This window comes from Thamnophis sirtalis, unplaced genomic scaffold (assembly GCF_051295495.1).
Source record: "Thamnophis sirtalis isolate CommonGarterSnake01/CBP01778 unplaced genomic scaffold, rThaSir2_p1.2 scaffold_2, whole genome shotgun sequence".
In the NCBI taxonomy this organism is placed as follows: Eukaryota; Metazoa; Chordata; class Lepidosauria; order Squamata; family Natricidae; genus Thamnophis; species Thamnophis sirtalis.
In genome coordinates this window covers 55,703,670-55,717,342 of record NW_028261382.1, presented here as the reverse complement: position 1 = coordinate 55,717,342, position 13,673 = coordinate 55,703,670, and the positions used below count along the sequence as shown (strand labels likewise).

At 43.9% G+C, this 13,673-nt stretch overlaps 1 protein-coding gene across 1 annotated transcript in view; it reads right to left on the bottom strand.

Annotated features, from left to right (window-relative positions):
- TAOK3 (TAO kinase 3) overlaps positions 1 to 13,673 on the bottom strand; it is a 128,028-nt gene that overhangs the window by 73,470 nt on the left and 40,885 nt on the right. The window contains exons 2-7 of the mRNA XM_087705648.1: positions 12,173 to 12,284; positions 8,814 to 8,917; positions 7,529 to 7,746; positions 4,983 to 5,054; positions 1,810 to 1,911; positions 1,036 to 1,081 (exon numbers count right to left, since the gene is read on the bottom strand). Coding sequence (XP_087561774.1) covers positions 1,036 to 1,081; positions 1,810 to 1,911; positions 4,983 to 5,054; positions 7,529 to 7,648 — 340 coding nt within the window. The 5' untranslated portion in view covers positions 7,649 to 7,746; positions 8,814 to 8,917; positions 12,173 to 12,284. The remainder of the gene's footprint in view (positions 1 to 1,035; positions 1,082 to 1,809; positions 1,912 to 4,982; positions 5,055 to 7,528; positions 7,747 to 8,813; positions 8,918 to 12,172; positions 12,285 to 13,673) is intronic.

The window sequence follows — 13,673 nt, the reverse complement described above, 5'->3', positions numbered from 1 at the left end:
ATACACGGTTTAAATCTGTAACCAAAAAGCACTTAAAATGTAGACTGGGGAAAGTTTTTTTGTTTTCCTCCTGGCCAAAGAGCCCAGCCTCCTCTCCATATCTCCTTCTTCCTGTCACTACCCAGGGAATAAAGCGTGGGAAACCGACCACAGGGAATTTGTCCTAGTGCAGAGGTCAGCAAACTGTGGCTGTGGAGCTGCATGTGGCTCTTTCCTCCCTCTGCTGCGGCTCCCTCACCGGTCGGCACCACAATTTTGAGAGGAGCTTCCGGTGGGTGGGGGGAGAGAAGCGCAGTGCGCCAGGAGAAGACTCTATGGCATGGGGAGGGTTTTCCAGTTGTCTCCACAATTGATAGGGCTTTCGGTTAGGACAGGTAGAGGAAAAATGATGCCGCGCTAGGAGGAGACTCTATGATGGGGGAACTGAACTTCCGGCCAGCTCCAGAATTGAACAGGGGGCTTCCGGTTAGGACCTTTGTGGCTTCCGGTGTTTTCTTTTCTGTGGGAAAATGGGTCCGAATGGCTCTTTGAGTGTTTACGTTTGCCGACCCCTGTCCTAGTGCCACCGAAGAAAGACAGACTTTCCTTTTCAGCTTTTAAATGAAAATATTCTGCGAGGAAACGATCTCGGAGGAGAGTTCCTTGGACCAAACCTGCCAGCCTCAGTCGCCAACTATGGAAATCAAACACGGCCGGATCCAGGAAGATGGAAATTGGCAACGGACGGTTAGAAAAAGACTCGGACACAGTGCTCCGGGCCTGCTCCACTCTCTCTCGTCATTCTGAGCCATCTTCCAACTGAAGCAGGGAAAGATGGAAACCGGACCCCACGCCGTTAATTCAGATGTAAGCTGACTGGCCTGGGAATTTCCAAGCTAGACATTCCGCTGAATTAGATGTTCGGTGCATCGCATGGAAACCATCAGAGGCTGTAAGGGACTGTGATGGGCTTAAGAAATGCTGCCGTGGAATGTAATTCCCTAAAAACCTGAGCCACGTGGCCTAAAAGGCGCAGTAGGAGAGCGGAAGGCTTACCTTCCAACAGATCTGAAGCGGATCCCAGGCAGTATTCCATCACTAGCTGTGAAAAGATGGAAAGAGATGGAGCCGTTAAGGAATGGTCGACATCCTTGGTGCGCGCTGATCTGGATTGTTTTCTTGCAGACGTTTCACGGCCCAGCTAGGTAACGGAATCAATGCTAGAAGGGAGTGGGGTTTGTGGAGTGGAGGAAAAAGAGGAGGAGGAGGAGGAGGAGGAGGAGGAGGAGGAGGAGGAGGAGGAGGAGGAGGAGGAGGAGGAGGAGGAGGAGGAGGAGGAGGAGGAAAAAAAGGCCTGTGGGGTTCTTGGTGCTCTCTGATCTGGATTGTTTTCTTGTAGACATTTCATAACCCAACTAGGTAACCTAATCAATGCTAGAAGGGAGTTTGTGGAGTGGAGGAAAAGGAGAAGGGGAAGAGAAAAGGAGGAGGAGGAGGAGGAGGAGGAGGAGGAGGAGGAGGAGGAGGAGGAGGAGGAGGAGGATGACGACAATGACGACTGTAGGATCCTTTGTGCTCTCTGAGCTTGGTGGTTTTCTTGCAGACATTTCACGACCCAACTAGGTAACCTAATCAATGCTAAAAGGGAGCATGGTTTGTGGAGTGGAAGAAAAGGAGAAGGGAAAGAGGAAAAGGGGAGTAGGGGTAGGAGTAGGAGTAGTCCAAGGACTATTGCTATTGCTCCCACCTATGCTGTAACCTGTGCGTTTTCTTTTTCTGGTCTAAATGTAGAACCTTACATCTCAAAAACCTCGCGGAAATGCAACTCACCCAGGCGGTATGTTCTTTCAAATAGCAGCCTTTGTATTCTATGGTGTTGGGGTGCTTCAGCTGTTGGAGGAACCGTACTTCTTTGATGATATCCTGCCATTTCTGTTCATTTAAAGGGAGGGGAAAAGAAGAAGAAAAAAGAAGGAAAGAAAGTTTAACATCAAGATTCGCTTTATCGACATGTGGAGAGGCAAAGAAATATTGGACAAAAATAAAGACATGATTGGAACAGTTGATACAACAACACATTGAGCTGAAGCCAGAAACATTTCTGCTGGGAATCTTACCTGAAATTTAAAATAAAGAGCATGTATATTTAATCATTTATGTATTAACCGCAGCTAGAATTGTATTTGCACATCATTGGAAAAGGGTAGAGATTCCTACTGATGAGAAGGTGATAAGGAAAATATTAGAATGTGTAGAAATGAACAGATTAACATTAGCAATGAAGGAGAAAGAGGAGAAAAACTGAATATTGTATGATTTGGGAAGTATTTTACCAATGGTTGGAGAACAAAAAAAAAGGAGTTTGGAAATGGAGAAGGCTAAAAAATAAGTAGACAATATATTCAGATAAGAGATATAAATAAGATGAAAACTGTTAGTATGTACCGTATTTTCACGACTATAAGCCGCACTGAAAATCCTAAAATTTGATCCAAAACCGGCAGTGCGGCTTATAACCTGGTGCGCTTTATATGTGGAAAAAGATATCCCAGCTGCTTTCGCGGCTTCCTGGAGCGCCAAGAACCTTCGCGCTCTTCTCCGCTCCTCGCGACTGCAATAGATGTCCAGAAGCGGCTTTTGGGGCTAATGGGGATTGGATTTCCAGCTCGATAGCCCCTGCCGCTTCTGGATGTCTATTGCAGTTGTGAGGAGCCGAGGAGAGTGTGGAGAAGAGCGCGAAGGTTCTTGGCGCTCCAGGAAGCCGCAAAAGCAGTTGGGAGAGGCGCACGGCTTGGTTTCTCCTCCCTGGACGTCGCAGCAGCAGCCCCAAACTCACCGATCTCAGTGTTTTTCGCATCGGGGTGTGCTGCAAGAGCATGCCCCGATGCGAAAAACACAGAGATCGGTGCGCTTGGGGCTGCTGCTGCGACGTCCAGGGAGGATAAACCAAGCCGTGCGCCTCCCCCAGCTGCTTTCGCGGCTTCCTGGAGCGCCAAGAACCTTCGCGCTCTTCTCCGCTCCTCCTCGCGACTGCAACAGATGTCCAGAAGCGTCGGGAAACGTGCGGCTTATAACCCGGTGCGCTTTATATGTGGAAAAAGTTTGAAAAATTAACGTTAATTGATACTGCGGCTTATAATCCGGTGCGGCTTTTGGTCGTGAAAATACGGTACATGATGAGAATAATGATGTTTGATGTTAATATGATATCATGATAGAAGATACTAAGAAGAAAAATTGAGAGTTTTATAAAGTTTAAATGCTTAATATATTATAATACTAAACTTAGGGAAATTAGGTTAATATAAATGTGAAAAATATGGCAAAAGAGGAACGATGTTGCACAGAGATACTTGTACCCAGATAACACACTGCTTAAGGAAAGATGGAATGTTTATTTTTGTAACTGAAAAATAATAAAACTCTTTATTAAAAAAAAAAAAAGATTCGCTTTATCGAGAAAATTCCAAAGGTGACCAACTGGAAAAGGGTGGAGGTTTGGGGGTCAAAGGTCAATGCTTTCTGCATTTTTGTTCAGATAGGTTTTATGGCAGGGAATGTCCCTGGGAGTGACATCGCTTCCTGGGCTTTAGATTACGAAAGATTAGGAAGGAATGATCATGATTCCTTATCTCTTTAAGATATAAAGACCAAAGGGCACTTATTCAAGGCTAAGAGTTGCCCAGAGCTATCAGAATAAATTATGCAATGCTTTGCGGCTGGGATTAAAAGAGAAAATAAAACGGAAGTCGCCTCTAGGAGAGAAGGGTGGCACACAGATTTAGAAATGAATAAAATAATAACAATAGCACTTAGACTTACCGTATTTTTCGGAGTACAAGATGCACCTTGTACTCACCCAAAAAAGGGTGAAAATCTGGGTGCGTCTCATACACTGAATACAGCATTTTAGGCCCCTTTTGCAAAAATGGAGGTGAAGATGGTTTGGGAGGCCTGCAAAGTACTCGGGGGGGGAGGGGGGGCTGGGGAGGGCAAAAATGAGCAAGAAACGGGCCATTTTTTGCTCGTTTTTGCTCCCCTGGAGCACTTTACAAGCCTCCCAAAGCCTATGCATGCCCTGTGTTCGTTTTTATAAAAGCATTCTGAAGTGGTATATAAGTCCAAGTGCTATTGCTATCTATCTACTATGTCTGTCTCTCTGTCTGTCTGTCTATCTATCATCTATCTATCTATCATCTATCTATCTATCTATCTATCTATCTATCTATCTATCTATCTATCTATCTATCATCTGAATGCATTATTGCAGACTAACTCTGCCCTCTGCCAGGAGTTCTATCTATCTATCTATCTATCTATCTATCTATCTATCTATCTATCTATCATCTATCTATCTATCTATCTATCTATCTATCTATCTATCTATCTATCTATCTATCTGAATGCATTATTGCAGACTAACTCTGCCCACTGCCAGGAGTTCGATCCTGACCAGCTCAAGGTTGACTCAGCCTTCCATCCTTCCGAGGTTGTTAAAATGAGGACTCAGATTGTTGGGGGGCAAGAGGCTGACTTTGTAAACCGCCTAGAGAGGGGCTGTAAAGCATTGTACAGCAGTATATAAGTCTAAGGGCTATTGCTATCTATGTCTGTCTCTCTATTTATTTCTCCTTCTCTCACTGTTTCTCTCTCTGTCTCCTGATCTATCTGAATGTTTTATTGCAGACTAACTTTGCCCACTGCCAGGAGTTTGATCCTGACCAGCTGAAGGTTGGCTCACCCTTCCACTCTTCTGAGGTCAGTAAAATGAGGACCCAGATGGTTGGGGGCAAGAGGCTGACTCTGTAAACCGTTCAGAGAGGGCTGCGGAGTGGTATATAAGTCTAAGGGCTATTGCTATTCAAATTCATATATACAGATATACCTACACCCCCCCACACACACCCAACTTCCTTTTTCAACAGTAGCAGCAAATAATAATATGCATCTTTAGAGCATTGGTGTGTTGCTCCATGTCGAGACGTCGAATGTCTTGTGCTTACCTCGTTAGTTTGTTTTCCGCTGTAAGACATTTTCTTGATTGCCACCACTTCGTTGGTGTGGGCATTGGTGGCCTGGAAATGGAAGAAGAAGGGAGGGGGAGAGAAATAAAATTTAATAAAGGTTCTCATTTCTTCCAAAAGTGCTTTTTTTCCCCAGGAGACAACTGGACTTCATTATTTTTTTTCCTTGTGGACTTTTGGCTTCTCATCAGTGGTGGGTTTCAAAAATTGTTGGAACTTACTCTGTGGGTGTGGCCTCCTTTGTGCGAGTGGCTTGCCACCCATGTGACCGGATATGAATTAGTACTTAGGTCAGTCCAAGTAGCTATTCAGAAGTTAGTGGTTAGAAGCAATCGTAAAGCAAGATATGGAATTAAAACCAGAAATATTTTGTTGGCTATTTGAAAGGGAGTATAATATATATTTAATTTTACACATGTTAGCAGCTGCTGGAATTGTGTTTGCCCAACAGTGGAAAAACAGAGATATGTAAATGAATAAATATTACAATGTGCAGGAATAAATAAATTGACAATTAAAATCAAGAAGGCTTTGAATACTTTTTCACGTGGGATTGGTTTTAGCAATTGCCAACTAACGGAAACAGAAATTAGAAATCCAAAAGTATGAAAGAAAACACTAATTATATAAGGAAAGGTCCCTAAAATGTATAAGGAAATATTACTAGATCATTATTAATGCGTAGATAACTGCGGGACATTACACACCCACCAGTGGTGGGTTTCAAAATTTTTGGGAACCTCTTCTGTAGGTGTGGCCTGCTTTCCGGGTCCACTGGTGGAACCTCTTCTAACTGGTTTGGTAGATTTGACAAACTGGTTCTACCGAATAGGTGCGAACTGGTAGGAACCCACCTCTGCTTCTCATCCAAAAAGCTTCCTCAGCTCTGACAGGAAGGTGGGAAATGGAAGGATTTATATTCCTTGCAGACAGCTGGTCATTTGCATCCCTTTTAGAGGGTCATTGAGGTCGCTTGGAGGCTTATCTGTGTCCTCTGTGCAAATGGTTCCTGCAGTCTGCAATTTTTTTTTCTTTCTGAAACTCTGGAAAAGCACCGGCTGAATAACCAATTTCGTTGCATTTATTTTGTACAATGACAATAAAGGCTATATATAAAAAGAACACCACCGCTGGTGTCAGGTGCTCAAAATTAATTCTCTCAAGGGATGAAAAATTCCAGGAATTTTTTTTGGGGGGGCGGGGGGAATGCATGAATGAAATTTCGCCTTTAAATCAACTATCGTGTAGAAAAGATGTGGAGAACGGTTGCAGGAACTGGGTATGTCTAGTCTAATGAAAAGAAGGACTAGGGGAGACATGATAGCAGTCTTCCAATATCTCATGGGCTGCCACAAAGAAGAGGGAGTCAAGCTATTTCCCAAAGCACCTGAGGACAGAACAAGAAGCAATGGGTGGAAACTAATCAAGGAGAGAAGCAACTTAGAACTGAGGAGAAATTTCCTGACAGTGAGAACAATTAATCAGTGGAACAGAAGTTGCCTCCAGAAGTTGTGAATGCCCCAACACTGGAAGTCTTTAAGAAGAGGTTGGATAGCCATTTGTCTGAAACGGTATAGGGTTTCCTGCCTAGGCAGAGGGTTGGACTAGAAGACCTCCAAGGTCCCTTCCAACTCTGCTATTGCATTATTGTATCTTCTTAGGAAGAATCTCCCTTAAACAGTATATCTGGAGGAGAATTCTCCAAGTTCACAGATCTAGAAGCAATTGCAGTTGGAGGAGGAGGTAAGACACCTGTGTTTTTCTCAACCCTGGCAACTTGAAGAGATGTGGACTTCGATTCTCAAAATGCTGAAGTCCCCATGCTGTTTCATGCTACCCAGGTTGGGGAACACTGTCCTCTACCAATATTGCTAAATTGCTTTGGAGAGCAGAGAAAGGGCCACAAATGAATTCTTGAGAGGTGATGGACAGAGGGAGAGATGGGGAGAGGAAGAGGAACAGGAGGAGAGAGAGAGAGAGAGAAAGGGAGAGGAACAGGAGGAGAGAGAGAGAGAAAGGGAGAGGGGGGACAGGAGGAGAGCGGCAGACAGACAGAGAAGGACATGGAGAGGGAGAAGAGGGGAGAGGGGGGAGAAGAAGAGAGGGAGAGGGGCAGGAAGAGAGACAGACAGAGAGGGAGAGGGGAGGGAGGGACAGGAGGAGAGAGAGGGGGAGAGGAAAGGAGAGGGGAAGAGAAAGGAAGGAGAAATAGAGAGGAAGAGAGGAAAAGAGGGAGTGAAGGAGATGGGGATGGAGAGGGGAGATGGGGAGGGAGAAAAAGGGAAGAAGAGAGGAAGGGAGAGAGAGGAAGAGACGGAGAGGGGGAGAGGGAAAGAGGGAGCGGTGGAGGCAGGCAGAGAGAGGGGAAAGAAGAGGAAGGGAGAGGGGAAGAAGGAGGGATGGGGAGGAAAAGAGAGAGAGAGCAGGGGTGGCAGAGAGAGGGGGGAGGGAGAGAGGAAGAGAGGGAGGGACGGAGAGAGAGGGAGAGGAAGGGAGAGAGAGAACGGAAAGCACAAGCTACTTACGAAATAAACCGCTCCAAAACTTCCATGCCCGATTTCATGTAAACCCATGAACAGCTCCTGAGGGTCATCTTTGTAGAAGAGGTCGGCGATATCCGGGTCCTTGGGTGCCCCCTTACGCATGTTGGGAGAGAATCAGGACCTCGCCCACACTTGAAAATCCAAGGCGGTTTCTTCCTTCATTGACGGTGGGATTTTCGAGGGCTTCAGAGCCTTCCAGGCTATAAAAAAAAAACAAAAAACCTCCAAAGCGGTGAACCCAAGCTTTCTCTTTCTGGGCACGTTGAGATCTGCCGAACAAAACTCCGCATTGGCAACAGGGAAGGGCATCCGGCCAACAAACACTCAGCTCCATTCAGTCGCCCAGGCTCCACCCCACAAGGGACTATGGGGTCATTAAAAGATTATGATAGCGACCGCACGAAGCTACAACGGGACTTATGACCCTTTTTCACACTTATGACCATTTTTCACACTTATGGCCATTGCAGCATCCCTGTAGTCACGGGATCAAAATCGGCAAGCTTGGCACACTGACGCCTATTTATGGTGGTGGCAGAATTCTTGGGGGGGGTGTCACGGGATCCCCCTTTTATGAACCTTCTGACAAGGGAAGTCAAGGGGGAAGCCAAGTTCACTTTACAACTGTGTGACTGACTTAACAACTGCAGGGATTCGCCTTTCTCATTTTTATGTCGCTATCTCTCCCCTACAAGGTACCTCCGAGCGGCTTATGAAAGTAGTAAAAAATAATGATTAAAATATCAAAACATGAATGGATGGTCAATTAGATAAGAGCCATGGAAGATTGTTTTTATATATGACTAGGGCTGATAACCCGGAGTTGCCCAGATATTTATTTATAGGGGGGAAATATCCGGACCAAAAGTAATTTTGAATGTTGGATTTTCCCCCTTACCAGAGGAAGCCCCCTTGTGGAGTACTGGGAAGCCATCACCATGGCAACTCCACTGCGCTGTACAGTAGAAGCCATTTTATGGCAGTGCAGTAAAAGCCATTTTAAGGCACAACAGGCTGTATCTTAACAGAATACACACCCCGAGGGGTTTTAGGGGTGTCTTATCCCTTATGCCACCCATCTTATGTTTCAAGAGTATAAGTCATCCTTGTACCAAGTTTGGTTGAAATTGCTCGAGGCGTTCCAGAGTTATGCTGGAACACACACACACACACATACAAACAGCCATTTTTATATATATATATAGAAGAAGATAGAAGAAGATTACGGTTACGAGACTCGTATAAGGAAAGACTCTGAAATACTCACAATGGAAGAATGATTGCTGAAGAAGTCAAAATTGGCAGGGATGACAAAAATTGACTTGATTACAGAAAGATCAACAATTTATCAGGGCCTAGAAACTTCTTTTGCTAAAAAAGAGAGAGGGAGGGAGGGAGGGAGGGAGGGAGGGAGAGAGAGGGAGGGAGAGAGAGAGAGAGAGAGAGAGAGAGAGAGAGAGAGAGAGAGAGAGAGAGAGAGAGAGAGAGAGAGAGAGAGAGAGAGAGAGAGAGAGAGATATGAACTTATAATTATTGGGTTTGATGATTAGAAAGGGTAGAATATCTCAATTCTTCTCTATCAATAAAATTTTAAAGCCTAGTTATTCGGTCCTAACCGACAAAAGTCCATTGAGACTTACCAGCAATAACATCTATATTTTGAACTTAATCAAATAAGCTAACTTTGTATTCCTTTCCTTTTAAGATCAAAGGTTATCGGATGGGATCGCTCCCCAATTAAATGTAATAGGTTCATTCAAACCGCTTTAAAAGACCCATTTACATGACATTTTTTTGGGTCTCCTTTCAAATATTTGTCAGGTGGTCCTCGACGTACGACCACAACCAAGGCCCAAATGTCTGTGGCTAAGTGAGACAGTTAAGTGAGTTTGGCCAATTTTATGACCTTTCTTGCCACCGCTGCAAAGCGAATTGTTGCAGTTCTTATGTTAGTTACCTGGGTTGTTAAAATGAATCCGATTCCCACATTGATTTTGCTTGTCAGAAGGTCGCAAAAGGGGAATCACACAACCCAGCGACTGTCGTAAGTTTGAGTCATTGGCCAGACGTCCCACTTTTGATCATGTCACTGTGGGGACGTTGCAACGGTCGTTAAGTGTGAAAAACGGTCACAAGTCTTTGTTTTCAGTGGCTTTGTAGCTTTCGAGTGGCCAGGAAGCAAACTTTCGCCAAGTCCACGTATTTGTTTTTAGCTTGTTAAGCATTACCTCACCAAAATTATATTTTTAAGAAAAAAAAAATCCTCAAATGACCGTCAGACATCTGTGCTTCGCCTGGGGACGCAAGCTACAAGATGCCGGGATGCTGAAGGCCCAAGTTAAAAAATGAAGTGACATCATCCGTCCCAACGGGAGTGACTCATTTCGACAGATATGCATTTGAATGGGAGAAAACTGAGGGAGGGGGAGGGGGAATCAGGATATTTTGGAAAACACGACAGAGGAAAGGAGAAGATGGCTGCTAAGACAGACAATTTGTGAGATCAGTCAAAGAGGGGGAAGTAGAACGTTTAACTCCTTAGCATCAGAGCGTGCGAATATCTGGCAACTGGTTGGAAGTTGGAACAGAGTTCTTTTCAGGTGGGGAGGGGGAGTAGAACTCCTTAGCATCAATGCTAAGTCTAACTCCTTAACGCCCAACTCCTAAGTCTAACTCAATGTTAATGTTAATATAATACTGTATAAGAAATACTGATGATCTGATGGTCATTTCGAAAAATCCTTTCTTAGCGAGCGCCTAGAAGCCAAGAGGAACATACGGGCCAAATTTCAGGTTTGTAGGCTTTACAGTTCTGGAGATTTCGTGATGAGTGAGTGGTATTTGGCTTTCATATATACAGATTGCATTTCTTTCATTTCATTTTTTTTAAAAGGAGAACAGAATTTTGGAGATGTCCTCATATACGGAACATGCATTTCATTAGTCATGAGTTCATCTGGTTTTTAATTATCTCATTCTCCCCCTGGAAACAGTCTGGTTTCTCCTGTTTCCAGGAAGGGAAAAAAAAATCTCCCGAGAAGAACCCTACAATGAGGACTTCTTTAGGCATAGTTGACTTAACAACAGATTGTTTAGTGTCCGTTCGAAGTTAAAGCGGAACTGGGAAAAATATTTCCTATTTACAACTGTTGCAGTATAGAATAAGGAATAGGAGAGGACAAGACAGGACAGGACAGAATAAGAATTAATAGAATTAGAATTGAATAGAAAAGAGAAGAGATAAATAGAATAGACTAATAGAAGAATAGAATAGAATAAGGAATAGAATAGAACAGGGGAGGGGAGGGAAGAGGAGAGGAGAGAAGAGAAATAGAATGTAATGGAATAGGACAGAACAGAACAGAATAGAATAAGAATTAATAGAATTAGAATTGAATAGAAAAGAGAAGAGATAAATAGAATAGACTAATATAATAGAAGAATAGAATAGAATAGAATAAGGAATAGAATAGAATAGAACAGGGGAGGGGAGGGAAGAGGAGAGGAGAAATAGAATGTAATGGAATAGAATAGGACAGGACAGAACAGAATAGAATAAGAATTAATAGAATTACAATTTAATAGAATAGAGAAGAAAGAAAGAAAGGAATGGAATGGAATAGGATAGAATAGGACAGGATAGAATAAGAATTAATAGAATTAGAATTGAATAGAAAAGAGAAGAGATAAATAGAATAGACTAATATAATAGAAGGAATAGAATAGAATAAGGAATAGAATAGAACAGGGGAGGGAAGAGGAGAGGAGAAGAGAAATAGAATGGAATGGAATAAAATAGGACAGAACAGAACATAATAGAATAAGAATTAATAGAATTAGAATTTAATAGAATAGAGAAGAAAGAAAGGAATGGAATGGAACAGAACAGAACAGAATAAGAATTAATAGAATTAGAATTTAATAGAATAGAGAAGAAAGAAAGGAATGGAATGGAATAGAAGAGGACAGGACAGAATAAGAATTAAAAGAATTAGAATTTAATAGAATAAAGAAGAGAAGAAAGAATGGAATAGAATAGAATAAGGAAAGAAGGAAGGAGAATAGAATGGAATGGAATAGATCTTTATTGTTACTTTAAATATACATTAATCAGCTTACATTAAAATGGTCCTCACACTTACGACCGTTGCAGGATTCCCCATGATCACATGGTTAAAATTCAGATGTTTGGCACCTGACTCCTATTTATGATGGCTGCAGTGTCCCGGGGTCATGCGATCCCCTTTTAGCGACACTCTGACAAGCCACGTCAATGAGGAAGCCAGATTCAATCTTAACAAACCGTCTTACTAACTAAACAGCTGCAGTGACCCGCTTAACAATGGTGGCAAGGAATGTCGTAAAATGGGGCCAAAACTCACTGAACACCTGCCTCGTTTAGCAACAGACATTAGCACGGCTTCATCGTGCTCCTAAATCGGGAACTGCCTGTATCCCAAATGTGGTTAAGAAGCGAACTCCAGAAGGGATTAAGAAAGGATGTGGATGAAGCTCGTGTTTGTCTTGAAGGCTCGGGTAGCGACAGAAATCTGGGGCTCCCTTGTGGCCATAAGTCGAGGACTCCCTGGAAGAGCAGCAAGATCCACGCTCACATTCTTCACCTACCTGGGACAACTATGGCATTAACCGGAGTCTACGGCTCAAACGCATTTCGGCAAAAGGTCAGGATTTTTCTTCCGTAGTTTCGGTTGGCTCTCTGTACGCTGATTTTTCTGACCTGCAAGAGAAGGAGAAAGCAGCCAGAATTAAAATAAGAAATACACGGTACAATGTCTTTTAGATTTGATTTGATTTGATTTATTTATTGAGCCGAGGTGGCGCAGTGGTTAAATGCAGCACTGCAGGCTACTTCAGCTGATTGCAGTTCTGCAGTTCGGCTGTTCAAATCTCACCGGCTCAGGGTTGACTCAGCCTTCCATCCTTCCGAGGTGGGTGAAATGAGGACCCAGATTGTTGTTGGGGGCAATATGCTGATTCTGTAAACCGCTTAGAGAGGGCTGAAAGCCCTATGAAGCGGTATATAAGTCTAACTGCTATTGCTATTGCATTTCTATGCCACCCTATTCCCAGAGGGACTCAGGGCGGCTCACAAACCAAAGTAAGGGGGGGGGGAATACAAACAGGAGGGGGGAAAAAACAACAACGGACGAACAACTACAACAATTTAAAAACACTCAACAACCACACAATTCGAGCGGGAGCGGGGAAACTCGTCAGCCCCAGGCCTGTCGGAACAACCAAGTTTTAAGGGCTTTGCGGAAAGCCGGAAGGGTGGTGAGGGTCCGAATCTCCACGGGGAGCTCGTTCCAGAGGGCCGGAGCAGCCACAGAGAAGGCCCTCCTCCGGGTGGTAGCCAGGCGACATTGGCCGGTAGATGGAATTCGGAGGAGGCCTAATCTGTGGGATCTAATCGGTCTGTTGGAGGTAATTGGCAGCAGGCGGTCTCTCAAGTACCCAGGTCCAATACCATGAAGGGCTTTATAAGTGACGACTAGCACCTTGAAGCGTATCCGAAGACCAATAGGCAGCCAGTGCAGCTCACGGAGGATAGGTGCGACGTGGGTGTACCGGGGTGGACCCACAATTGCTCGCGCAGCTGCATTCTGGACAAGCTGAAGTCTCCGAATGCTCTTCAAGGGCTGCCCCATGTAAAGCGCATTGCAGTAGATCATGCCCCACCCCTTTTTTAAAAAATTATTATAAAGTTTTTTTATTAGATAAACATTAAAAACGTTGGACGTTTCTGGCATAAACGTTTCCGTATAGTGATTAGATCAGTGTTTCTCAACCTTGTCAACTTGAAGATGTCTGGACTTCAATTCCCAGAATTCCCCAGCCAACATTCGCTGGCTGGGGAATTCTGGGAGTTGAAGTCCAGACATCTTCAAGTTGACAAGGTTGAGAAACACTGGATTAGATCTTAGAACAACTACATTTTATATCCATTACATAGGTGTGTGCAGTCAGTCAAATTACCTGTCTGTTGATCCTTTCTTTTATATACAAGACACACCGGAGTATAAAACGCGGTTCCACCACAAAAGCGCGTAGGACAAAATCGCGCTCGACAAAAGCGCGCTGTGACGTCATCACAGCGCGACGAAAA